We start from the raw sequence: 27,675 nt of genomic DNA on the forward strand, positions 1-27,675 counted from the left end.
ACTGTTGGTAACTGGAAATAGGAAAGTTACCAGGAGTTACCTGCTCTGCAGGAGCACCGTAATTCAATGGGTGTAGGCTCCAAGAAGACATTCAGCAGTGCAACACTGGGTTTCCATATGAACCAACTAATGGAGAATATAAAATATTGGATGGCAATGCTGGCTCTGGATTGCTCTGAAATCAGAGCTCCTTAAAGTGAATATAAAATTGAATATAAAATTGAGCTGATCTTGAACAGGGAGTTGATCCTGTGGCACCTCGGGGTCAAGAGCAGGGAGGGAAAAGCAGGGTGTCTGCTCTCCCATTCCCACTCTCTCTGTTGGGATCTGGAGGCTCACTCAGCTCCTTTGGGGGGGGTGGTGGGTCCCCAAGGATTGTGAGGCAGCTGGAGATGAGTTGGGACAGAGGCTCAGCTGGGTGTCACTGCCAAACTTGGAACAGGGGCTGCCCTGGGGCAGCTCTGCCAGATCCCAGCTGTAGTGCTCCTGTGTCCCAAAGGTTGGACTTGATGATCTGGGAGGTGTTTTCCAGCCACACCGATTTTAAGATTCTGTGTGTCACTCCGTTGCATCCAGGGATTTCCAGCTCTGCACCTGGAAACAAGGATTTCCTGGGATCTGATGGGTGGCAGAGCCATTCCCATGAGCAGGGGAGGGTGGATGAGCCTTTCTTTCCCCTGCCCTGCCCTGGGGGGAGATGGAGCAGCACCTGCAGGACAAATTCCAGAGGGCCAAACAGGCGGCACTTCATGTCCTCTCTGTGTGTCTGGTAAAGTGCATTTCACCTTCCTTCGGGTCAGGAGAGGAGGGGGAAAAGTAAACTGGGATTTACTGCTGTCTTTGTGTGGAAAAAATGCACGTTGGGTGCCAGCAGACATCACCAGCTACACAACAACGCTCTGATTTCCCTTTTGTTTTTCCTAAGGAGCGGGAGGAGAAGGCACTGGGAGAGGGAGAGCTCATCTGCTCCCACTAAATAATGCTGCACCAAGGCATCGTTATTCCATGTTCTTTTTATCATACCAGAATCCCTGGTCAGAGGGCAGGACCTCCTCAGCTGGAATGATCTACCCAGTGCTTCTAACTGTCCATGGTTGGATGTTATTCCAAGGAGCAGTGAGAAATTGTAAACCTGTTAGAGTAGGACCAGCTTTTGAAAATTATAAGTTTTGTTTTAAAAAAATAATGTATTCTGACGTGGTTTCATTTTTCATTCCATTTTTAAGGGTTCTATTTTCAAGCTTTTCTCTTCTAGCTGAAAGCTCAGAATCTCCTGACACCAGGGATTATGTCTTCTATGAAAACATAAAATGCTGTGAGACTCCTAAGAGCGAAAGGGTTGTACCAGCTCTGGATCCTGGATGGTTCTTTACATGTGGGATTTTACACTGGCTGGTATTATGGAAGCACTTTGCCTTTCTTACTTATTTTTTCTTTCAAGCTCAGCACTCCTGAGCAAAGGCCTGGGACAGGGACGGTGCTTTGTTTGCACAGCTGAGAGTTCTGAGGTGCCCCGTGACTGCCAAGTGCTACAAAAAGACAAATAAAAATATAACACCGAATAAAAAATGACTATCACACTCTAACCAGGAAGGGAATCGCCAGTGAAACCATCTCCTTCTCATGCATGGACAGGGCTGTGAAATACGGGAAGAACATGGAAGATTTAAGACTCTTTATGGCATTTGCTTTTTGTCTTTTTGTGACTTCCTTTCCTCAGTAAGAAAGACACATCAAAAAGCTGTTTGTCTCCAATCTACTTGATTCTTCTCTAAGGAAAAAAAGAAAAAAAGTGCTCAATCAGACAGGCCAGAGAGTGTCAATAGCTCAGGAATTCAGGAATGAGGTTGATGGACAAATATAGATGTGGTGTAAGCAGGGCTAGACTTCATTAACATATTTGGAGTTACACCCCTTATACCCAGCCTGGCTTTGGCCCTGAACCAACAATTCCCCAGTGAGCAGCCTGCATCAAACTACTGCTGAATTTGGCCCATTTCATCTGACATCTGCATCCTGCCTCAAAGTGGCCTGTCACACTTACTGCACATCACATCACACCTGCCCAGGCAGCCACAGGCAATTGGCTTTTTTGTTTTTAAAAAAAAAAAAAAAAAAAAAAAATTAAAAAAATTTAGTCACATATCATCAAGAAAAACAACATTGTTTTAGGACTCTTATCTCTTCACTCCCAAATATCCTGTTTCTTCGAGCTGTGGTGGCCAGGACCAATAGAAACCTCTTCCTGCCATTGGCTGACTTCATTTCCCAGAGTTAGCACAATCTCATCCGCTCTAAACAACCTCATCAAAACTTCTTTCTGGTCAGAGCGAAGCAATAATTATTATTAGCAAATTATTTAGCGATCAATAATCTTGATCACATTATGGCAAGCACTATTAAGGTAAGAAAGGGGCACCTTTTTTTTTGTCGGCGCTTTTTGGTCACTTTTGCGTGTTCTTTGGTTTCCTTTTATCAACCTAGATAAGTTAGAATTGGGCAACACCCCCACTGCCACAATAGAGGACAACAAGATTTCCTTTGTACTGCCTAGTAAATTTCCTTTTTCCTACTCCAACCATCCGCAAGGCTTAAAAACTTCAAACTCGGACAAAAAAAAATTGGGTTTTTTTGAAATTCACTCTTCGGTGCCGCGGATCGCAAAAATGCGAAGCCCTTTTTTAAAAAAAGGGGAGCTTCTGAAATTCCTTGGAGGTATCACTGGGACAACTTGGATGTGTTTGTGGACTGCCAGGAGGGGAGAGGGTGTGCACTGGAAGGAAAAAGCGGGTTCCCTAAGAGCGCTTTTGGAGACTTTGAAATGTTTCTCTTGTGGATGGGGAGACAAATTTGAGCGAGCGGGAAGGAGAGGCACCAGCTCTTGTTTCTCTCTCGTGCAGGTGTTAATTATGTGCTTTTCTAGAAACCCTGATCCTTTTACTGGGCACCTTTCTGAATGTTATTTTAATGGTGGTGGGAAGATCTCCTGGGTGTGTTCTTTTTTTTTGCTTTAATTTCTTTGGACAATAAAATTCTCTTCTTGGCGTTTAACTTGACATCGGTGCATGGTTTGTTAATTTATTTTTTTATTATTTTAAGACTGGCTTTGCTGAGTTTTTCGGGTTGTGCCACTTAGTTGAATAAATCCATATGTGTATCTGTCTAGTTTTTACTTCTCTCTATGTTGCAGTTACTGCCATAGCAATAAGCTGCGATTAATTGCAGAATAAAACCGTAATTTCGTGATAGTGAAACTAATTTTACATAAAGAGCATGTTCAGGGAGGACTCTGCGGTGTTGTGTTGTCAGATTCGGGGTCGAGGTGTTATCAGATTTGGGATCAAGGTATTTGTTTTCTTGGTGGTATTGTCTGTTTCTGCACTTTTCTGATTATGCCAGAGATTCAGCAGGAGATATGGAATAGCCTGGCTGTCGGCTCAGGGGAGCTGCACTTGGATTTCCCAGTAGCTTCTGCTTTGCTGTTTATATTTTAGAGATCATTTGATGCTTTTTTTTGTTATGGTTTTTGAGATCTGAAAGCCTTGCCTGAAGTCAAATGTGATTAAAAAGTCTTAATGAACCTCTTCTTTCTGTGATCACTGATGTTTTCACGGGGCTATCAATAGAGACAGAGGTCTGGATCTCCTCTGCATTGCTGAGTATCTGTTAAATGCTAAGTAGCTCCTGAAACTAAATTCCCTGTGGTTCCTGAGGTTCAGGGAGCTGAGTTTTGGCTAAAAGAATGGCTCTGTGTTGGGGTGGTAGCACTGCATTTTTTGTACCTATTAATCAGAAAAAACTATTGATGTTGATAGGAAATTTACTTATAAAAATAACGGCACCATGAGTTTGGATGGTGTTTGCATTTTGAGGAGCTCTTGTTATTTATTTCTCTTAGTGTTTCGTATTAGGTGAACTGTAATTGGGTAAAAAAAATGGTAATAAGGTAAAAGATTGTAAATAATACCTCATGGTTATTATTTTACCTTCACCTGACACTTAGGGAGATGAGAAGAGCCATGTTTTATCCAGCCTGGGAATGCAGTGCAGTCAGAAAAGCCTCCTGAGTAGAAAAACGTGCACTTCTCTCTCCTCATCTGGAGTGTGAAACTTGCAGGGGGAAAGACATCCCAAAAGGTTGAGGGTTTTGGTGCCCAGGGTGCTGGGAAGGCCTTATGTGCTGAAGCAAGGATTTTATTTATGCAAGAGCAAAAGGTAAAATGACTGGGAAGAAATGACAGGTGCTTTGTGCTCTAGATCCAGGACATCTGCTCTGACATGACCCTAAGCCAGTCCAAAGAGATTCAATTCCTCTTCTATAAGGAGTTCATAGAGAAGTCATTTAACTGAGAGGTTTCTGAAATAAGGAAATTCCAGCTGAAGGCCAAACAGGTGTTTGTTAACTTTTGCTAAACAGTTATATTTTTCTATATATATATATATATTCAATATATAAATATATATAATTAATATAATATAATGGCTTGTGTTCTCTGCTGGCAAAGGGTATCCCAGCTATCCCAACACTGGGATACAAGGGGTTGTGGTCATGGAAGGTGGAGAGCCTTGTCTGGGATCTCCGTGCTGGGAATTCACTCTCTTCTTTAGTGAAGCTGTGGAGTCCTTAAATGTCAAAATCAGGCTGTGAATGGTTATGGAATTATGTTTTCGTTCACAACTGGGTAGAAATTTCTGGGAATGCACACACACACACGGAAAAGTGGCCTTCCAGTAAGATTTTCTGATTCATCCTTTCCTTATCCCAAACTTGCAGACAGACCCGTGGGACACTTGTAATTCCTGAGGGATCAGTCTGGCTTCACTGGGGTTAATTGGTATCTGTGAAGACAAGCACTTGTGTGAGATTTTTGGTGCTGGGTTTGACATCACAAGTGTGGTTTTCCCAGGAGATACATCTCTCCTTGTCCCCCACCCTCCTTCTGCTGCCCCCTGGCCCTTCTCCGCCGTGAGGGGGAAAGTGCTGCGGTGGAAGGTTTGTCCTGAAAAGGAGGAGGAGGCAGAAATGCCTTTTTTCCAGGCACTGACACGGATGGATAATGTTAATCCCGATTTTCTCACTGTGAGGGCAACTGTCCTTGCTCGGGCCAGGGATTTTTTTCCCCCTTTGACTGGGAGCGGGCCGGCTTTGGAGAGAGAAACAGCGGAGAGGGGAACGGTGCAAAAAGGTTCCCCCACACCAAGGATTTTGGGTTTGGTACAGTCAAGGGGCTGATATTTCTGATCCCAATACCTGGTGCACGTGCAGCTGATCTCACTGTTACGTTTTTTTGGCATTTGAAGGGGAAAATGCGGTTTTTCAGGTGCAGAAAGTCTCTTAAGATCCAGGATTTCGGTGCTAAGGTGACATGTTTCCTTCTGGCACAAGCTGTGTGTGCAGAGCACTGAAACTAAAGACTCTTAAATCAATACAACTCTAAGTGTCCCTTTTACTGCAAATACAATTTTAGAACATATCAAATGATTCTGAATTAGGTGTCAGTCTTTTTTTTTTTTGGTGGTTTGGTTTTTTTTGTTTAATAGAATGGAGCAAAAACTTATTTAAGCGTTACCTTGGGATGAAGTAAAAATAGTTATCCTGAAGGTCATTTTGTTGTGTTTTTTTTTTTTTTTTCCCATTATCCTATAGTGGAGGAAAGAACATTAAATAGAAAAGTGCAACTGGAATTCTATTTCCTTGCCATGTTCAAGCCTGGTTATATTTTTCTCCTTGGTTACTTATTAAAACTCTTCAGTGTAATTATTCTTATTAAAACTCTTCAGTAAGTGATCTTGACTTTACAATGATTTATCAATTATACTTGTGGATATTTCTTTTACTGTAATTTACACCTAATTATACTCTTGTCCACTTTTTATTATTGGTTTCTACTGTGCTGTTCCTGTGGAATCTATGATTTCTGGGAGAAAAAGTCTGTGTATTTGATAAAGGACAGGAGAATCTTTGTGGTTTCTGAGGCTTGAAAGAGTATGGACACGCTGATTAAAGCAGAATATAGGGGCAAGATTTATTTTCGAGGAATACTGTGCTGTGCTTCTTTCTTTAGTATTACTTTTCTCTCACTTTCTTTTAGAAAATCTAAGCACTCCCTCAAATATTTCTGGAGCCAAGGAAAGCTGGAGACAGTTAAGAAATAAATCTGTCCTTGGCATATGGAAATGTTTAAGTCTTTGTTTAAAGGTTTGCATCTGCACTGAATCCAGCAGAGCTGATACGGTAATTTGTACATTTGTTCCTTGCATTAAAACAATTATAAAGGTTATTATCTTTTTTTTCCCCCTCATCTCAATTAATGAGCCAATGGTATATTTAGTTTTAAGCCTGTAAATACTTCCCCTGATATGGTGCAACCCCCTTAAAGCAGGGAACACACCTGAGTGCTCAGGTGAATCAGAAGCAGGAATATCAAGAGAGCTTTAAACCCCTTATCCTGATCCTGCCCTCCTTAATTCAGAGTCTCCAGCAATTCCATGAAGATTTTGTTCCAATAAAGGCAGCAGAATCAGACCCATAATTATTGCCAGGTAAAACGGTATTTCTGACTCAAGTACAAATGTACAATTTCAAGGCAGAAATAGTCATATAGAAACAGAAGAACATATTCTGGGGGATTTTTGTGCTGTTTTCTTTTGCTTTTAATCAGCAGCCATTTAACTCAATTTGGTTTGTGTCTTCATATGCCAAAATGAAGTGAAATATAAGGGGTTTGCTTTCTAGAACTAAGTCCCCAGGCAAGGAACAACAGCTGGAAAATGCATATATTTGACTGTCTGAGTTTGTTGCTTTGTTTGTTTTTCCTTAACAAGCACTATATTATCCCTTAACAAAACGTTTCTCAGCAAGTTCCCCGAGTTACAAAAGGCCTTTCAGAAATAATGTTAAAAGAAACAAGTGCTCTTGGAGAATGACTTGCTGAAAGACAAATACAGTAGTTTTGCAAAATGCCAAAAGAGGTTATTTATTTTCAGAGGGCCAGCTTGTGATTCACTAAAAATGTATAATGCTGTTTTACTTAAAAAAGGAATAGCCTTTATTATGCAGGTTTCTAAATCAAACCAACAGAATTATTTGAAAATCAGCAAAAAAATAAGAAAAGAAAATTTGGGGATGTATTATTGATTGTATTGAAATTAATAATGCTTGTATTATCAATTTTAACAAAATAAGGGCGATAACAGTAGAAAATATCACATGCAGTGCCAAACCTCTTCAAGTTAACAAGTTCATTGACTACAATGTGATTTCTATCAGATTCATCTTTAACTATTGAAAAATTAATTTCTTTTGAGAGATAATCAGTCATCCTGCTGTCTTGGATAGATATTTATGTATTATGGAAGAAATTTTTGCATAGAAAACACCAACAAACATAAAAAAACTTGGAAGAATATATATGAAAAAGGTCACAGTCCTTTCTTTCAAGTGTCTTTGTTGTCAAAGGGATTATTTTAAATGTTGTAACCAAGCCTGCCTTAGGCTGGATAACTCTGTGTCCCTCAATTAATTCCTGCTCCCTTACAAGAACTGTAAATCCTGTAATCAGCTTATCACAGTGAACAGAGGGAGAAGTTTCAGGAAATCTGGTGAGATTCATGTTGCAAGCCTGGATCACAAGGATCTTGCTTCTTGTAATGCATCCTTAGGCACTGCCAATTTTTACCATGCACAGAGTCATCCTATTAAAGAGATTGGAAAGGGATATTAGTGGGTTATAAACAAGTAATATTCAGAATGGGGTTTAGTAACTACCGTGTGTGAACAAGTGATTGCCACTTCTGGTAATTATCCTGTCATAAATCGAATTTATTTCAAAGAAAAAAGGAATAAATTTGACAAATACGAATAAACGTGACGATTATTTGTCTTAAAAATGTCAATGAACTGTCAGAGGTAAAAAAAAGACCGATGGGCAATAGTGATTTTTTTAAGGCTGAAGGACACACCAAGTGGTCACTCATTTGGTCCACACACAGTGCCCGAGGCAAATAGCCTTTTGGAAGGGTGGATTTTGGGAATTAATGAGTGGAAGGAATGCCTAGGATGTGATGTCTTCCACTTGCAATGCATGTTTACACGGAGTGTAGATCTCCAGTGATGGGTGGGAAGTGGTGTCACCAGGCTGGGTAACCTCCTCACACCAGGAAAGGCTCCGACTTGCTTAGTCAAAGGTGTGTGTTGCCAACAGATGACAAGGACTGGGCATATGCAAATACCTGCAGGAAGGGGTGGGTCACTGTTTTTGGGAAGTGGCAGAGCTCTTTAAAACTACCTGCCTGGTTTAAGAGAGATGAGGGGAAAAAAAAAAACAAAACACCCAGGAGACTGGGAATGTTTTGTTTGCAAATCCCTGATTGCAGCTGTGATGAGAGAAACAAGGAGCAGCACGTTAATTCTCTGTGGAAGGTTTTGCACAACTGCAGTGCCTGTAAGATTTTTTTTTTTTTTTTAAACTGCATTCTTCAGACTTGAAAAACATCTTTTTTTAGACCGTATGTTTATTACCTTGATAAACAGCAAAATGCTGCCACAGCAATTACCTTGATGATAAAGGGTCTGTAGACAGATACTTCCTGCATTCATTTCCTACCCAGATAAGTTGCCAAAATCAGGGACTACCAATACAGGAAATGCTTTCAATAGGAACTTCCTATCTGTTAGTATCTAATTCACTGGAAAGATCTAAGCCCTTCTTGTTTGATATGAAGGTAATTCTCTACCTGTTACTATTTAAACAGTTAAACCACAGCACAGTGCATCTGTTTGTGTAATAACTTTAAGACCAATGCTGTTACCCTGGGCTGTGAAATAAGAGGATTTTTCTCTGCAATGGTAGGAAAAGTAGCTCTGCATTTTATAATTTGGAAATTGGGATGTTTCATAATCCATTAGCATTGTCAGATGAAAAACAAACATCCTCCCTCCAACTCTGTGTTGCCTGAATCCTTATTTGTGTGTATCATCAAATAAAATACACATTTCTCTAGGACTTGAGGTGGAATTCTCCAACAAATAGTCCGGAGCATGTTCTGGATATCTTAAAGATTCATGGCCATCTCTTGCAATCCACGTATCCATATTCAACCAAAATGACTGAAACAGAGATTTTTGCCTCGCTGTAAAGAGAAATAAAGCCGTGACTAACCTCTATATTTGAACTTCTGCTAGGAAAAAGAGAAACCTGGAGCAGAGGGAAAGTAAATACAGACAGAAACCTCCATTGCTAATTGTAACTTCAAGGTAATTGGTTTCAGGCACATCAATAGGATGAATGAGGAGTTATGAAACCTGGGGTGAAGTTGGGCAAAATGAAGGCAAAAGTATGACCTGACTGGGGCCAGGCTTGCACCCAAGTTATTCAGGAACTCAGCCCAAATTCTCTGTGTTGTTTTGCCAGTGATTCCCCTGGAGTCATTCCAGGTTTCTGCCACTGTGACTGAGATTGGGATGGTGGCCTTTCCCTGGATAATTGGGTAGAGCTTTGCTGCTGTGGCTTCACACACATCACAGCTTTTTGTCTGGGAAGAGCAGACCCAAGTCCAGTTATCTCCTCTATGTTCATGTGGTGGTCTAACAGCCTGGGAATCCAAGATGGATTTACAGACCCTTCCAGAGACCATGGAAGATGCCAGACATCACTGGAAGCACCAGCTGTCAGACGGGAGGGCTGGTCCTGTGGGCACCTGACCCAACAGCCCAGTTCTGCAAGTTGGGAGTTAGTTTTGACAAGCAACTTCCACAAGGCCATGGGCGAGAAAGCTCCAGGAAGTTGCCCCTTGGCTTTGGGTTCACAGGGGTGTTGGGGAAGTGCACACTGGGTCCTGAGAGCAGCGTTCCTCAGATGTGGTCACTCAGCTCTTATCTGCTCACATACATTTTTATTATTGTTGGTCTTTGGCGTATTCCCACCAGCTTTCCTCATGCCTGAGGTATTCCCTTGGAAGTGCTCAAAGTTGTTGCTTTTTTACTAATCAGATCAGCTCACTCAAAGTGGTGGCCAGAGACATTTTTCACATTATTTCCACACAGACATTACCTTTTTAAATTTCCCTGCTATTTGTCATCGAGGCACTGTTACATCCACTGTTTTCATGGAATCCAGAACCTGATTGTTTAGTCTACGTAAACGAGGGGGGGGGGAAACGAGAGGGATCCTGTGCCTTTAATGTTGTTTATAACGGTTGGACAGAGCTTGTCAGGTGAAGGTTAATTGCTCTCCAGTTAAAGCAGTTCTCTGCACAGATGGGTTATCAGGGCTGAACACTCGTTACAAGATTAATCTCATTTCCGACAAGACTTCCCTTTCCTTCAACTGATTTTTGCTCAGCCATTGGACCTGTCAGCAGCCGTTAAGAGAAGGGTGGGTTACCTCTGGGATATTAATGCTTGTGTGCAGCGAAACAATGCAAAGTGTGTGTCATATCGGTGGGGAACATCTTTAGGAGACAGCACATTTCAGTGCTGCTCTGAAGGTCGAGATTCATAAACAACAGAAACAATCAGGAACGTTCGTGTTAACCCTCCTGGTGGACACGAGCTCCAGCTGAACCATCCACAGGCTTGTTTGGCGTTCCTGTTCTCTTCCAAATGTGGTATTTTTTTGGTTGCAAAGGCTTAATTTAGGTGTGAGTTTTAGTCGACAGAGTAGTCACTCATGAGATGTAGAACTCAGGACGCTTCTGTCCAGTCTACTGATGGGTGAGGCCTTCAGTTAATGCTTTTTTAAGCCAAAATTTTTTTTTTTTTAACCATGTCTTTTTATCATGGTGACCACTCAAACTTTGGGAGTTTTGTCTTGGGCTCTAAGGAAACCTGTTAAATTTTCCTCTTTCTCGAAGCCGGAATAAATCAGAACTGGATCCATTATATCCAACAGGCTACAGAGGTATGAGAGAAGTGAGAGAAGAACCAGGCACATCATGTTCTCAGCATAATAGTGCCTTGCAAGCCAAGACTGCAGCAGATCTGCCAGTCCAGGCTCATCCTGAGCCGTTGGATGAACCGAGTTCAAGGAGGCTACGGCACGAACACAAAAGTCTCACTGGAGTTTGGGGTTTATTTCAGGAGTTCTGAGACAACCAAAATAACACAGCTTGGCAAAGGTCTCTGCCTGCCAGGTTTCTTCCACGCAGCTTCAGTCAGTAAATTCCAAAACACGAAACAAATATTCGAGGCAACAAACAGGGCAAGCTCTTATGTTTCCTCAGAGTTTCCTGTCCTGGCTTGGGATCAGCTCCATCCTGTCGATGCTGTTGAGTCTCTCCATTGACTTCAGTGAACTTTGAGCCAGGCTGGGCTGCCCCAGCCAAAAAATCAGGCTCTGTGGAGGGTCTCAGGCTCCATGTTATTCACTGGATGCTTGTTGGAGATGTGAGCCATCAAACCATACGGAGCTGGGCTGGGCTGGAAGCATCTGAGCTGTTCCCCTGATGGTTTAGATTAGGGGTGTGCAAAGGGGCCTCCTCATACTGGGCTCTTCAGTGGAGAGATGACATCCCTCCCTTGCTTTGTATTAAACTAATAAGGCAAATCCAGCCTTATATCATAATATAATTATAATTTTATACACCTGTAAGGCCAGAGGTGCCTGCACATGTACAGGGTTAGACAGGTTGAGTAGTGAGGAGACTTATGTCCATGGAAATATCAGAATATCATGTTATTTCTTCTCTTTTGGGGCAAAAAAAATAGGAAAAGGACAGAGAGAGAAAGATCATTACCTTGTCTGATGGGTGCACAGCAAAAAAAGTCATCATTGTTCCCATGCCTGGGGCTCCTACATAGTGAGAAGAATAAATTTGTGTGCGTCGTTAGGAGTATTAGTTATTCTCCTGAAGGCCTTTATTGAAGCAGTTTATTTTTAATTTATGTTTTATCAGCATTTAACAGAGCTAATAAATTATATTAAAAAGTAGGTTTTGTTAGAAAACATCTACCTACAAGCTTTTGAGGATTTCTTAGTTTTCTTTTTTGTCTCCTTTCAATCATCAAGCTCTCTAATAACCTTACTGCTAAATTCTTGGTTGTTTTTTTTTTTTTTTTGTTAAATACTCGTGAGATTAAAAATACGTTTTCCTTTGATTTAGAATCCACGGGATTTAAGGAAATTTACTTGCTGCAGTTATAAAGCTGAAATGAAAGGTAGACAGGAATGTAACCTCTGGATGTCATCCTCCTCAGCAGTTCACACTCAGAGCCAAAGAAATTCAAGCGAGTGAATTCCATGACTGGTTCTAATAAGATAGGAAAAGTGCATAGTAAATCTTTACAATGCCAACTAAATCATTGGTACTCTGTGCCAAAGGAGGCAAGTTTAGTAGAAAGTCTTTAAATGGACCAGGTTGAACTTTTTTTTTTTTTTTTTTAAGGAAAAGAGTCCCTAAGGTTTGGTTGTTAAATCTCTGCTTAGAGCTTTGAATAAGGAGCTGGATTTTTCAAGATGCTGATCGAATTGAGAGTTCCTGCTGCCTCTACTCAGGGAGAAAAAACTCACTGAGAAGTGCTCCGTGCTATTCTGATGGATTTTTGGAGATGGATGTTTGCTCACAGTTGGAAAGTGTTGTTACACCACTTACCTGATGTGAGAAAACCCCTCCTTGACAATTCTGCCTTTCTAGGAAAAGGAAAGGAAATTGAAAGTGGTGAGATCTTGCTTTTTCTTAATCGAAGTCTTTGTTGAGCAAAATAATATGATCTTCCCTGTGAGGGTGGTGAGGCCCTGGCCCAGGTTGCCCAGAGAAGCTGTGGCTGCCCCTGGATCCCTGGAAGTGTCCAAGGCCAGGTTGGACGGGGCTTGGAGCAACCTGGTCTAGTGGAAGGTGTCCCTGCCCATGGCAGGGGGTTGTAATGAGATGATCTTTAAGGTCCTTTCCAACCCAGGCCATTCTGTGGTTCTGTGATGGTTTTGTTTTTGTTTTCTCACTTTGAATGGGAAGCTTCGTCTGCAGGCGTTCAAAATGGGTTAGCAATGAACTACGAATTGCAAAACTGCTTGTAGGTTATAGATTTACAATTGCAACACCATTTTTACAAAAAAAAAAAAAAGGCATTTAAATGTATGTTAAAAATTTTTGAAGTAAAGCACAATCTGTAACGTGTACATGTAGGTTACTGACTTTGAACTTTCCCTGTAATGGTGCCCAGATCCTGTTCAATCAGCATGAGTGTTAAATATTACAGAATCACAGACTCATAAGGTTGGAAAAGAACTCCAAGAGCATCAAGTCCCCCCTGTGCCCCATCCCCACCTTGTCCCCCAGCCCAGAGCACTGAGTGCCACGGCCAGGCCTTCCTGGGACACCTCCAGGGCTGGGCACTCCAAACCTCCCTGGGCAGCCCCTGCCAAGGCCTGACCACCCTTTCCAGCAAGAAATTCCTCCTGATGTCCAACCTGAGCCTCCCCCGGCACAGCTGGAGGTCATTCCCTCTCCTCCTATCCCTTGTTCCCTGGGAGCAGAGCCCGTCCCCCCTGACCCCCTCTCTTCTCAGGGAATTCTAGAGAGCAAGAAGGTCTCCATTATTTACTGTCTTCAGATTTAGTTTTTTTCCCCCCACACCTTCATCACACACCTCATGTGACCTTTTAGAACCCAGACCAGACCAAATTCACTTTCAGGTATGTTTCTCTTCCGAGCTTGGCCCTTCATAATACTGTTTTCCACTTTCGTAGAGGTTTTATGAGGCCTCAATCTCTGTCAACCTCCTCTGCTTCTTGGAGGATGCAATTCTTGCCGACCCACGCAATTTTTATCAAGAATATTGTGATATTTAATAATTAAAGGGCAGTTTCTTGAATTGTACGACCACTTGAAGCCTTCAGTTTTCGTTGACAAAAGGCCGTAGTTCTAAAGGATTTTCCTTAAAAGCCAGGGTACAGACCCAAAGCACGTTGGTTTTAAGCACTTTTTGTTTCTAAGGCATGACTGAAAAACTTGGAAGACTTCATGGAACAGGGCTGAACTCAGCCCAGGGTAGAGACCCTGCAGAAGTCAGTATAACACCTGGACACTGCTTACCTGCTTCTTAAGGGGCTGCCTGTGGTGTCACTTCTGCTTAGGTCTTTACCTCAACCCACAAGTAGATCTGACACAAAATAAGTTCCCTGCTTAAGGTTCTGATGAACACTCAGTAACCTGGAATTTTAAGGTACGCTTTTTAATTAATGAAAAACAACGAGTCAAACACATTCCTGGTGGTGTTTCAGGTTTGTGAGCTGGGATTCACATGGTTTCTTGCCTTCAGATGTCCAGCATTAAACCTCACTCCTGAAAGTGTTAAGAAATAAAGCTGTTGGAGAAATGTACTGTCTGTGTAGTGACTGCCAAAAGCTTCAGCTCGTATTTTGAAAATCTGAAAATATCCCAGTTTTGTAATATCAGAAGTAAAGATGATGCATCTCTATGTATCTTAGTTGAATTTTGCTCTCCAAGTATTGCAATTTAGGGAACCTGAAGGCTTTTGTGGTGCTGCAGAGGATCAGTTAAGGGGGCTCAAGTTTGCTTGAGAAAACTCAATATTAAGTGGGGTGTCTGTGAGCCCCAAGACATTTTTTCCCTTATATTTTCCCCCCTCAACTGCTTAGTGAAAAGAGGAGAAATTCAGAAGGTTGAATAAGACAAGTTAAATTGCTGCAAAAGGTTCTGTATGAAAGTCTTGAGGTGGAGGTAGAAAGCAGTGGGATGTGATACTGAAATTAAGGTGACAATAAAGAGTATTATACTTTTTGTCAGTAAAAATATTCAGAATTCATAGTGACATGAGCTTAAAAACCATGGAATTTCAGGTAATAATATATATTATATTGTTCATCTTATCTGCCTTTTAAACCTTGAAAATCACACTTCTTTCTCTGAAATGAAAACTAACAGCTTTATTTTTTAGCTGACTGTAAAATTTAGGTCCAAAGGAACCTGAGGTTCAGTAAGGTCATGAAAGTTGGCAGCTACTGTTGTTAAAAAGGAAGCTTGATAAATCCTCAGAATTAACTATTTTAAAATCCTGTTTCAGTAGGACTGGGATGATGCTGAAAATGAAATTCTTCACTAAAACTGAATGCTGAGAGGAAGCAGGACCAGTGGAATTCGATTGAAAATAATTTTCTAACTCTTGAATAAGCAATTGAAACAATAATAATCAGTGTCAATCAGTGCTGGAAGAAAAAAACAACCCCAAAGTGAAAGGTGGGAAAACAAAATCTGGCAAGGAAGTGCTTTGAGTCATGAAGTGTCCTAAGGAGGACAAAGTTTTTGAGTTCTCAAAACTGTCAGGGACATTATCAGAAAAGAAAAACAAAGTCATTATACTCTGAATTTTCATGACAGTGAGTATAAACTATAACCCCCAGTATTTCAGAGACCATTTACAGTCACCAGGCTTGTTTAAATAAATGAGAAGATGGCCAAACAAAGGAGAGCAGAGGCCAAAACTTAAAAAAAAGTCAAACTTTGCAAACAAAGAAGTCCTATGCAAAATATGACCTCAATTTCTTCTGAGTTTCTCAGTTTCCCTGCATGAATTTGTTGTATTTCATTCCTTCCCAGTGCTCCAGTCACCTGCAGAACCCTCCACCCTCTCAAACTTCAGCCTGTTTTTTTAATCATTAATATTCTTTTCTTCTCTACATGTCTTTAATCTCATTTTGGACTCCTTCATCTCTTTCTCTTTTTTCTTTTTCACTCAGATTGCAGTTTATTTGCTTTATTAATCCTTGGTTACCCTCAACTTCTAAACAAATGTTTCTGAAGGATAGAGCTGATTTCACTCTTTGTCTCCTGCATCTTGGAGAGAGACATTCTGCAAGGACAGGTGGTGACAGGACAAGGGAGAATGGCTTTAAACTGAAAGAGGGTAGGGTTGGATTGGATATTAGGAAGGAATTCTTCTCTTTGAGGGTGGTGGGGCCCTGGCCCAGGTTACTCAGAGAAGCTGTGGCTGCCCCTGGATCCCTGGAAGTGTCCAAGGCCAGGTTGGACGGGGCTTGGAGGACCCTTGGCTAGTGGGAGGTGTCCCTGCCCATGGCAGGGGGTGGGACTGGATGATCTCTAAGGTCCCTTCCACCCCACCCTAAGCCTTTCCATGATTCTGTGATCTTCACAAAACCATCTTGCATCCCTTTCCACCAGAAACACTGTTCACCTGACTCTGCAACTTCAGGTCTTGTTGAAATGTTTAGAAGAGCAGTTTGCTCATGTGGGAAAATCTTTCCCTCTGAATAATAAAAATAAGGCCAGGAAAAAGTCATAGATTTTCCTCTTTGTGTGATCAGCAGCCTGCTCTTTACTCATGTAGTTGCTGGACAGGTCATTTTGCCTTTTTTAATTCCTGTGTTGTAACCCCAGAGGGAACAAAGAGTTTCCAACTCCCTGAGAGGAGGAGGCAGTGATGGGGGGGTCGGGCTCTTCTGCCATGTCTGGAGTGAAAGGATGAGAGGAAATGGCCTCAACTTGTGCCAGGGGAGGTTCAGGTTAAATATTAGAAAATGTTCCCCTGACAGAGTATTCAGGCCTTGAATAAGTTGCTCAGGAAGGAGGTGGAGTCACTATCTCTGGAAGTGTTCAAGAGTTGTCTGGATGTGGCCCTTGGGGACGTGGTTTAGGGGTGATTCTGGTGGTGGCACCGGGTTATCCTGAAGGTCTCTTCCACCCTTGGTGATCCAGTGACTCTGGGATGTAGTAGCAGTGAATCACAGCGAGTTTTGTGCATGATCTGATGGGCAATGACTTGGTCAGGGAACCAAAAGGGAGATTTTTCAGCTCTATCCACAGATCCTCGCTGTGACTTGAAAATCCCCCTCTGCATTTTCAGGAACAGCTGGGTTTTTTCAGGTTCCCACCTGAGACACTTCCGTTGTGATTTTCAGAGCTTTTCTATTTCCCACAGAATTGTTGTAATTAATAACCTTTAAGAGCTTTTAATCTGACACGAAATGGGACATTATTCTGTTAAAATTGCACAGGCTGCCACTAAGCTCAGTTATTGCTGAAGTCGTTCCAGTGCTTTAAGAAATATCTGTCCATTAGAGGCTCTTATTTGCAAATAGTCCTGCTTATGGCAATAGAAATGCTTGTATAAAAGATCAGTGTGGAATGCAAAACTTTTAGCTACCAAGATTTAAAATGAGTGGTGTGGTTTTCATTGCAAGAATTGATGATTTCACTGACAGCTAAAAAAAAAAAAAAAAAAAAAAAGTTAGGAAAATATCCTCAGGAATGTTAAGTGAAATCCAGAATCAGGAGCTCTGGACTCTGAAAACTGCGTAAATAAGAAGTGACTTTTCAATTAACTCATTTAAAAATATTATTTGTGCATGTTATGAATATAATATTTAGCGTACTCAGTGCACAAAAACTGTTTGTAGAAAGAAGTAGAATACAAGAAGATGTGGCAGGAACTTTAAATGTTTCTAACAAACATTTTCTCCACAGTTGTGACTGAAGCCTGAAGCTTCAGAGGGTAATAAACAGCTTTAAAACATGCCTGGTCAGTGATGAAATACTCAACATGAGGAAGCAAAAATCTTACTGAAACCTTAGATCTGTTTTCCATATTCTTACAAAAGAGTTGGTTTCTAAAGATCTGTTTTCGATTTCAGTCTCACTGGAAGTATCTCATAAGAAAGCTTTTTATGTATTTTAAAGACATTCTGAAGAGTCAGCATTCTCCTGATAAAAAACAATTACATTTTTCTGTTAACTCTGATGGAGCAAAATTAGTTCGCAGTGAACCGTAATTTTCTTTTGGTAAAAGTAGTGTTTGAAATCCTCAGCAACGGGTTTGTGTTGAGGAATTACAGTCTTGGGAAATCCGTGCTTTGAACAAAGGCTTAGTTCAGACATAGATACGAAAATAAAGATGGAAAGAGGCTATTTCCAAGGGCCTGGAGTGACAGGACAAGGGGAATGGCTTCAAACTGACAGAGGGCAGGGTTAGGTGGGATATTGAGAGAAAATTCTTCCCTGTGAGGGTGGGGAGGCCCTGGCACAGGTTGCCCAGAGAAGCTGTGGCTGCCCCTGGATCCCTGGAAGTGTCCAAGGCCAGGTTGGACAGGGCTTGGAGCAGCCTGGGCTAGTGGAAGGTGTCCCTGCCCATGGCAGGAAGTAGGAATGGGATGATCTTTAAGCTCCTTTCCAACCCAAACCATTCCATGATTCCATGATATCTGAGGCTGGGCACTTACATGTACTTGTGCATCACAATTACCTGCTTGACTTGCCAGTGTATCAATCCCCCCACAACTCCAAAAGCCTCATTAACTGGATGTGTTCCAGCTGAACTGAATGATGTATTAAGTAAAGCCTAGGATTTTCCTTGGTCAAATTCCAATCTTCAGGCTGTCAGGTTCTCAGAGGGAAAATAAGACATAACAAGCCCACCTTCCTGCTCTCGTGTCTAGTGCTCTTACCCACTTACTGTTGCCTTTGGCTTGTCTCAGCTCTTGGTAGCTCCTGACATTGCCAAAACCAAGCCCCAGCATTCCAGTAGGGCTGGAGGATTGTGCACACGAGGGATGAGAGTCCTCATTCCTTCCCATCCTGTGGCAGGGAGGGTTCAGGGCCCTCTGGGGAGCACGGGAGGGCACCATCAATATTGCATCAGTTTGCTCCTGCGTGTTCTCCCCAGTGTGTGGTCCAGGTATAGTCCTGGTCAGTCAAAGGGCATCTAAAGGTGGAAAGATCCCTCCAGTTTCCTTGGGAACACAGGGAGGGATCAGCCAGAGCAGAGCCAGAGCAAGCAGCTTCAGAAGGAGACTGGACAGGGATGAGTCGCTCGTATGGTTTTATCTGATTCCAGACTGTTCCAGGATCTTTGCTTTTCCTTCCCCTTTCATCAGTCTTTTCACCTTCATTCCACTTCCTACTTGCCATTCATAGTGGCCTTCCATTATTTATTATCTTCTACTTGTTCAAATTGAAAAATAACCTCTGGCACAACTGTGACAGTCACGCTGGTCACACAATTAACTTGTGCTTTGTATCTGTTTCTCTCAACTTGTGTCTCTGTCAGCTGCAAGCATTCAGTGAAAGGTTTATCTAATGCTTTCCCTTAGTTCTGTGTCCATTTATTTCTTGCATCTAGGACTGCATAAAATTCATGGTTAGTAAATACTATTGAAAGGTGCTTCTTGCAGCAGTATTGTGGCAGTTTAATACGAGTCCACAGTAGGAAGTCAGCACATTGTGACATGAGTGTTGCACCACATCTCCTCCTCTGTAGACTACACCTTTCATGGTCATGCCAGGTCTTGCTGACACATTGTTGTGTTTGGGACCGTGGGTTTGAATTGCAGTGACTGCAACATCTGTGGGGTTGCATCTTTTGTCAACAGAAAAAAGAAATGAACCACGTTGTTTTTTTCGCTGCAAAAGCAGCACCTCCCTACCCAAAGATTTCAAAGCTGGTCAGATTCTTGATTTCATGGATTCACAGAAGATTTGGGTTGGAAGGCACCTTAAAGGTCATCCAGTTTCCCCCCCTGCCCGCCATGGGCAGGGACACCTTCCACTAGACCAGGTTGCTCCAAGCCCCGTCCAATGTGGTCTTGGACACTTCCAGGGATCCAGGGGCAGCCACAGCTTCTCTGGGCAACCTGGGTCAGGGCCTCCCCACTCTCACAGGGAAGAATTTCTTCCTAACATCCAGTCTAACCCTGCTGTTTTTCAGTTTGAAGCCATTCCCCCTTGTCCTGTCACTCCAAGCCCTTGGAAATAGTCTCTCTCCATTTTTTTTGTCAGCTCCTTCAGGTCCTGGAAGGCCACAATCAAGTCACCCCAAAGCCTTCTCTTCTCCAGGCTGAACAATTCCAGTTCTCCCAGGCTTTCCTCATAGAGCTGCTCCAGCCCTGGGATCATCTTCATGAGCTCCTCTGGACCTTCTTCAACAGTTCCATGTTCTTCTTATTTTGGGTCCCCCAGAGCTGGAGGTAGCTCTGCAGGTGGGATCTCACCAGAGCTGGGCAGAGCGGCAGAATCCCCACCACCACCTCCTACCCACGGTGCTTTTGGTGCAGCCCAGGACACAATCTGGGGAAAAGCATTCCAGTTGTTGTGTTAACTCTAAAAATTATGTTTTTCTTACTTGAGTAATCCTCATGGACAGAAAGGCTGATATAATTTGTTCCTTTCTTACTTTTACTCCTCCTTTTCTGCTTTTATGTCCTTTGCGAGCCCAATAGAGAAAGAGGATTTTGAAATGGCATGGTGACATTTATCATTGGCTTTTATCACATGTCTCTCAGTGAGTGGTGTCATTATTCCTGTGGGAGTTTAGTGGGTAGGTTTTCTTGGTTTACTGACTAGCAGGAGCTTTGGAGATTGCTCAGGTCAGCCAGGAACTAAATGAACATGATCATCTGGTTTTCCCTTCTTGCCGAACGACATCTATCATTTGGCTTTATTTAGTCCGTGCTTTCATTTTATTAGATTGCAGAGAAGCATAAATGGTGTCTGTTTACATTCCTTACTGATTCAACTTGAAATTATGACCAAGTATGGTTCGAGTAGTCTATAAAAAGATATGGTAGTTTCTGGCTCTCAGACATATAAAGGTGTTCCTGGAAGCTCCAAACCCAGAGCACAAATCAGTTGGACTCCTCGACGATTTTGAAACCTCAAATCCTTTGAAATAGTTGGCAACTTGCCTGTTGCATATTTACAGTTACACAACTCACAGCTCTTCCCCACTGTGACTTCTAAAAGTTCCTCCTTCCTTTTTTCTTGAAGTCCCTTGGCAGCATCAAAACAGCTTCACTCCTTCCCTCTCTCCCTTCCTCCCTTCCCCTTCAGCCTTCCTCCCCTCCAGCTCTCCCTCTCCTTGGTATGGCACATTGTTCTGGGGAAATGGGTTGTTTTGAGTTCACACTTTGTTTTCCTGCTGTTTTTCTGGGAAGCTGGACGTGGCACAAAAGATATGGGAACAGCTTGTAGGAAATGGGTTTGTTTGGGGAAACAATAAAAGAGAAACAGGCTGCAGACCTCTCTACCTCTCTTGTGTGTTTGAAGGCCTAGATTACAGTATATAAAGACATTTTGGGGGTTGTTTTTCAATACACTCCAAAGGAAAGTAAATCAAAATATTTTCTTTCAGCACGTCTTAAACCTTTGCATCCTCCCAACTTCATTTCCTACAGTAATGTGTGTTAGACACTTGACCTTATTAGTGAGGTGTGGGGGAAAGCATCTTAATGGTTTCTATTGCTATGGTAAATGCAGATCTCACAATTTTGGGCTTGAGATTCTCTTTATTTGCATTGACTTTCCCAACTCGCTTTTCATCAATGGCAGCAGATGATCTTTTATGTCCTTCCAGAGTTAATGTTGATACCATTGCAAAACAGAGTCAACACCAGAGCTGCAGGGCCTGCTTTTTGAGGGATAACTCTGGTAATCAGCAGTTTGGAAGAAATATTACCACGGGGGAAAGCTGCAGGATTGTTCTTGCTGCCACATCAAAGATATCAACATGTGCATTTTCCTTTTCTTCTTCACATGTAAAGTTAAAAATGGGCCACAACCTGTTTCTGCTGTGGCTGAGTTTCAGCAGAGAGAAGGGTCACAGAGCCACAATTTCATAGAAGAGTAGAATGGTTTGAGGTGAAAGTTTAAATTTGTGAGGCAGATCTCCTAAAAAACGGAGAAAAGAATGAAACAGTTGAAAATTTTCTGAAGTTACTGCTTATATTTTGTAAGTTTGGATTGCTGATTTTATTTAGAAATTTGTTGCTTAAATAAAGTAATAGGAACTCAGTTTAAAAGCAAAACCACAGGTTTGGATTAATTTTTTTTTTTTTTTTACTGTCATAAAGCAAATGGGTTTGTTGTGTTATTTGAAGGATTCCTGTTGGGATAGTTCTGTTTTGATTTATCTGGGGAGAAACAAAGAACATTCACTCCAACCTTTGTCAATCATGGGTATGAAACAACGTTTTTCTTCCAATCCATTGCTCTGGCTACTTCTTTAACTGCAATATGTCAAAACCCATCCCAATCTCTTTGATCTCATGGTTAATGTTTGAGCTAAAACAGCTCCTTATTTTTACTGGTTCAGCAGAGCAGGTTAAATATCCTTAAACAAAAGCAGACACTTTATTGCTATTTTATGAGCAGTCTCATGTGTTGCTCTTTGCACCCCCAGAAATTACTTAATACTGTGACATTCAACCCTGTAGTAATTTCATTAGTCATGTTCTGTGGCAGATGACTAAAATAACGTGTGCAGAAGTATGAATCAAGTATTCCTTATAAACAATTATAGGAAAGTATGCTGGGCTATACACTGGAAAGGTTATCGTGACAGGAAGTCATATTTTACATACACAGTGGGCATATTTGGAAAGTTCATTCTGAATTTAGAAAGATTACCCATCCAAGCAAGATTCCATATGCTTGTAAAATGGGGAATACCATGAGAAGCATATAATGCTGTGTATGTATATAGTCAATGTATACATGGAGGATCCAGAATAAAAGGTGTCTGAGGAAAAGGAAGGGACAATAATGTAAACACAAGATTTTCTGCTCCAGTGTTGTGGAGAAAGGGGGAGCACTGTTAAGGTAGGGAATGTTTTAAACAGCAATAGAAATTTGCCTTTTAATTCCAGTTATTTAACGTGGGGTAGTCAGTACAAAATATAGAATCATAGAGTGGTTTATGTTGAAAGGGACCTTAAAGATCATCATCCAAGCCAACTTCCACAATCCCGGGTTGCTCCAAGCCTTGTCCAGCCTGGCCTTGGACACTTCCAGGGATCCAGGGGCAGCCACAACTTCTCTGGGCAACCTGTGCCAGGGCCTCCCCACCCTCACAGGGGAGAATTACATCAAGACAAATACATTTGGAAGTGAATAAAGACATCCATATAAATAAAGATGGTTGGAGCAGCATTTGCCAAAAGATCAAGCAAGGAAAATAGTAAGTGCTGAGTGTGGCAAGTGCTCTCTAAATGGGAAGGTGAGGGTTTTAAATATGCATGGAGGTGAACACAGGGCAGCACCTGAGACCTGGCCAGCCTAGTGCAGCAGGCAGGAGGATCTCCAGCTCTAAGAAGTCCCTCAGGAGGAGCCTGAGCTGCAGGACAGCAACTCTGCAGATGCCCAAGAGCACATCCCGCTCCCTCTCCCTGGGCCGATTCCCATTCCTGGCTGCTGGGTGGATGCAACATTTAACACACCCAGTGGGCAACCTGTGGTTCTCCTGTGACTTCTTTGGGTTAGCTAATATTTGGAGCTAAAATTCCCCTGGGACTGCAGTCTTTCCAAGCAGAAGGTGAGTGATCCACTCATCCTGCTCGTGTGTGCACGTGCCCAACCACCACACGCAGAGACACTGCAGGGAAGTGATGGGTCACTGAGAAGTTCAGTTGGTGGCCACCATCCAAGTGTTATTTCCCCTAATGCTGTCAGGCATTCATAAAAACCTAAGGGTCAGTGGAAAAGAAACTAACTTGGGTACTGTTTTTCAGTTTTACCCTTAGTATTTAACTTTTTCATCGATATAATGACAGTAAAAATCTCTTCATTCCTTCCTGTATGTTTTTATTTTTAATCACTGTGCTGGTGAGCTTGTCCTTGATCCATAGTGTGCCCTAGATAAAAGTATTTTAATGCCTGAATTATTTTTACTTTAAAATTTGTTCAGAGATTGAGGGTGGGATTATCTAAAAATGTGTGTCTGTACATATACTTATGCATATATATATATATATATATATATATATAAAATGGGAATATGTAATTAAATATAAAAATATATAAGTGGTGGGTCAACCCACCACTGAACAAATATTAAACTAAGTATAAATGTACTGTACAATCTTTTTGTAGCTTTTGCTTGGATGGTAGGAAAAAAGAGTTGCAAATGTTACCACCTGGTGATAACACTGCAAAAAGCTTTTGAATAATGCTAAAAAAAAATGTTAAAAATTTTCTCAATAGAGTTTCCAAACCCAATATACCAGGGTTTGTTACTGGGTACAGGCAAAGCCTCTAATTCTGGACAGGAGACTAACTGGGATTAACACACAGTAATTCTTGAAGACAACCCAGCTGAACATCTGGGGCTACCCAAGATGCAAAAGATTGTAAGAGGAGACACAGAAAGGATAGGGTGGTCTTGAATGAGATCAATATCTTGTTTTGGGCAACTGTTTTGTTCCCAAGACTCTTTTCCCAATATAATTTTGATCTATCAACTAAAGTTCACAGCAGGTGTGGTTGTACACCCTCAGTTCCCTCCACTTGGGCTCTGGGCCACTTTACAAACCTGCCACCTGTCTTGCCAAACAAATATTTGCTTGAAAGATTGCTGGAAAAACACTCAGATGTTCATATTTTTCAACAAAGTAGAAGGTTGGCTGCTCCTTCAGATTGATGTAGGCCTATACTAGAAAAACAACAGGCTTGCCCTGGGCTGAGACAGAAATTCGGGTTTTATATCCAAGTTTTCCCAATTTTCCAGGTATTGTGAAGCCCTAGAAGTTAACAGCCAAACTTGGAGGAGGAAAAAACTTCAAGCTTTCAAAGTCCTCCATAATTGACAATACTCTCAAGATGAAAAGGAAGAAAAGTCTATTGTATTGACTGAAAAAAATAGTCATTCAGACTTCAGTGTTAAGAGCTCTTTACGTGGATGGAAGTGCTAAAATAAGCATACAAAGCTACAATTTCTTTAAAAATGCTCATACAATATACAATCTGCAGGATATTTTGTATTGTTCTTAGCACTGGGGATGGAAGGGTTGACATAATCATTCAGGAATATGTATTTTGATTGTTGTGCTGCTCCAGCCCTGCAGCCACCTCTTCATTCAGCTGACGGTGCCCTTGATAAAACCTGGTGTTGCCTCAGTGTTTGAGTGATTTGCCAGCACTCTGCTCGTGCAGAAGGAGAATTCTGAGGTGCAGGTGCAGTTCTTTGGTGGTTTTGCATGGACAGAGCTGATTCCAAGCAGCTTGAAGTCGCTTGGGCATTGAAATTCAAGCAGGTGCAGGGTGGAGGGTTTCATTGCTGTATTTGTACCAGCCCACTGGGTTACTTTGACGGTGTGCAGGGCATGTGACATGCACAAAAGAGTTCCCTACTTCCATTTGTTAACTCCTGGTTTGGTGTCAAACTATTAATTTGCATTTTACTGCCAGATAAAGGCTGCAGATGAAACAATTCGTTGTGAAATGGCAGCTCTTTAAATCAGATGTTTCCTGATCTCTGGAAGTTGCTCTGCTTGGTGTGATAATCTCAGTGTGTGAGATTCAGGGTAATGCCCAATAGGGCACAGAGCTCAGCATGATGGAGATATGTTTGCTAAACCAAGACCCTTTTTTAGCAATTCTTAACCAAATTTTCCCCATCTGCAACAGTGGAACGATGATTTTTTACTTTATGAAGCACTTAGAGACCTGGATTTGAATGCCTTATGCTACAAATATTACCTTGTGATAATAGGACATGTCAGAAATAGCCTGGGCAAAAATAGGGTTAGTCAACATTTCAGGAATGATGGTTTGTATATTAAAAATTGTGATAAAGCAGCACAGTTTACATTTGAATTTATAATATTTCAGAATTTGTTCATCAAGGCATAAAATATTAAGCCTTTGGGCTTAGCCATGAGGCCTCTGTTCACGTTCCTGGTGAAGTCAGGAGAAGGGTTTACCCTGCAGGATAAGGCCTCAGACATCTGCTATTGCTTCCCAGAAATGAGCCTTGCCCGAAATTTCATAACATCAGGTTTGATGGATGCTTGATTATTCCTTTTTTCAAGTGGCACTCCAAACATCCTTGTGTTTTCCTCAGCAAGAGGTGAAATGGCTGATAAGGGGCAGCACCAGGCCTGTGTTTGGGTTAACAGGGACCATCCAAGTGCTCCCTGCAAAGAGGTGGGGGATGTTTGCTGAACTGGCAATCAGGTTCTCATGGGTGGAGGTGAGGACAACATCTGTCTTTCCTATCTTGTACTTGCCAAGGCTTTTTGTTGTTCCTGAACTCTCTCATGAATAGAATATGTGGATTTTTGTCTGATCTAATGAATCCAAGGCTCGGAGATTTAGAAGGAAAACATATTCCAGATGTGTATTGCAATTCCTGACTCAGGTGACTGCATTTTGAGCAGTAACCTTTTCCAGTATGTTCCACACACCGTATTGAATATCCTCCTCTTGCAAATGGTCAGGAGAGAGTTGTATGAGCACAGTGATTAATACGCCCCAGCAAGGCTAAAACATCAATCATTTGTCTTTTATTCCACCGATTCCTGCTGGATGCCATGAATCCAAGGCTCAAAAGACTTGGCTTTAAAGCAGGGCTGCAAATTTAGGCTGGAAGCTCTTTAAGCAGCTCAGCCACAGCTTGTTCCATCGTGCAGTGGTGCCTGTTGCAGACGTGAGCAGGGTTTCAGGCTGGAAGGCCGCCCGCTGCTCTGAGAGGTTCTGGTGTCCAGCCTCGCGTGTGCTCGCTGTTCCAGCCTGGAAATGACATTCCTGGCCTGTTTGGAATTAGGCTTTCTCTCCAGATAAACAGTTCCTAGAGCATCAGGAGATGCAGCCTGAGGAAGAACAGAGAGTAGCAAGCAGGCTTGGTCAAGGTGTGCGCTGTGTGCTCTCCTCCACGCTGCCACCTGTTCCTTCTCTCAGTAACAGTCGTGTGTAATCCCATTTAAACAACCTCAGTAACAAATGTCATCGAGTATACAAAGGATAATGAGTGCAAAAAAGCATGGAAACGCTTACAGGCCTAATTGCATGGTCTTAATCAGAACAATCTTCCCTCAGAAAAAAACAGGTCCTCTCCAAATGCGTTTATTAGAAAGCTGTAACATCTGCGAAACACACGCCAGCGCGTTACAATCCGTCCTTTTAATAAACAGTTGGGTGAAAGTTTTCTTATAACAGCTTTTGGTCTAATTTAAGATGAAAATGAGTCTCAGGATGTCAGAATTCTTCGTGGAACGGAGAATTAATTTCTCTGACCGACCGCAGACGTGTGAGAAGTGATGGGAAGCAGCCCGTGTCTGAACTTGTGGCTGCGTGGAGCTCTGAGCTTGTGCTTGTTTACTGTGAAATTCAGATTAGGGAAGAAGTAAAAGTTGTTTACGTTAATGAGGAGAAATATTAAAAAACCGTGTGTCAAAAGTGGACACATGGCAAAGCTAATTAAAAGTTTTTAATTGCAGCTGTTGTAAGTCAAGGGTAACAGGTTCATTTGGAGTCCTGAGTGCTGACTCTCCAAGCAATAAGTTCATTTTTGTATCTGTACCATCTCAATGCACAACCAGGGTCGTTGCTGTATTTGTGTCTCTTCATGCATCCTCTTCTTGATGTGCATTTCTTGCCCAGTATCCTGCTGGTTTGTGGACAGCATTTCTCATCATACTGTGTGATATTGGCTGCTCGGATTTTGACAGTGTTACCCAGTAAGTTCTTGACTTTGAAAGTTCTTGAAGCATTTTTTTTTTTTCTTGAGCGGGAAATCACTTGGTAGATTTTGGATAGACAAAAAGGTCTACTAAACCTTTTCTTTTATGGGGATCGAGCAGTAAACCATGGAAAAATCTGAAAGAATGAAGAAAAAACAGAGCTGAATATTTTGGGATCATAAAATCATAGAGTCACAGAGTGGTTTGAATTGGAAGGGACCTTAAAGATCATCTAGTTCCACCCCCTGCCATGGGC

At 41.9% G+C, this 27,675-nt stretch overlaps 1 protein-coding gene across 2 annotated transcripts in view; it reads left to right on the forward strand.

Moving 5' to 3' along the window:
- Positions 1-2,263: 2,263 nt before the first annotated feature.
- ERG (ETS transcription factor ERG) overlaps positions 2,264-27,675 on the forward strand; it is a 65,409-nt gene continuing 39,997 nt past the window's right edge. For both annotated transcript variants that reach the window (XM_051775157.1, XM_051775159.1), the window contains exon 1: positions 2,264-2,404. In XM_051775157.1, coding sequence (XP_051631117.1) covers positions 2,387-2,404 — 18 coding nt within the window. In that variant the 5' untranslated portion in view covers positions 2,264-2,386. The remainder of the gene's footprint in view (positions 2,405-27,675) is intronic.

This window comes from Manacus candei, unplaced genomic scaffold (genome assembly GCF_025592945.1).
Source record: "Manacus candei isolate 608988 ecotype Guabito, Panama unplaced genomic scaffold, ASM2559294v1 h1tg000257l, whole genome shotgun sequence".
In the NCBI taxonomy this organism is placed as follows: Eukaryota; Metazoa; Chordata; class Aves; order Passeriformes; family Pipridae; genus Manacus; species Manacus candei.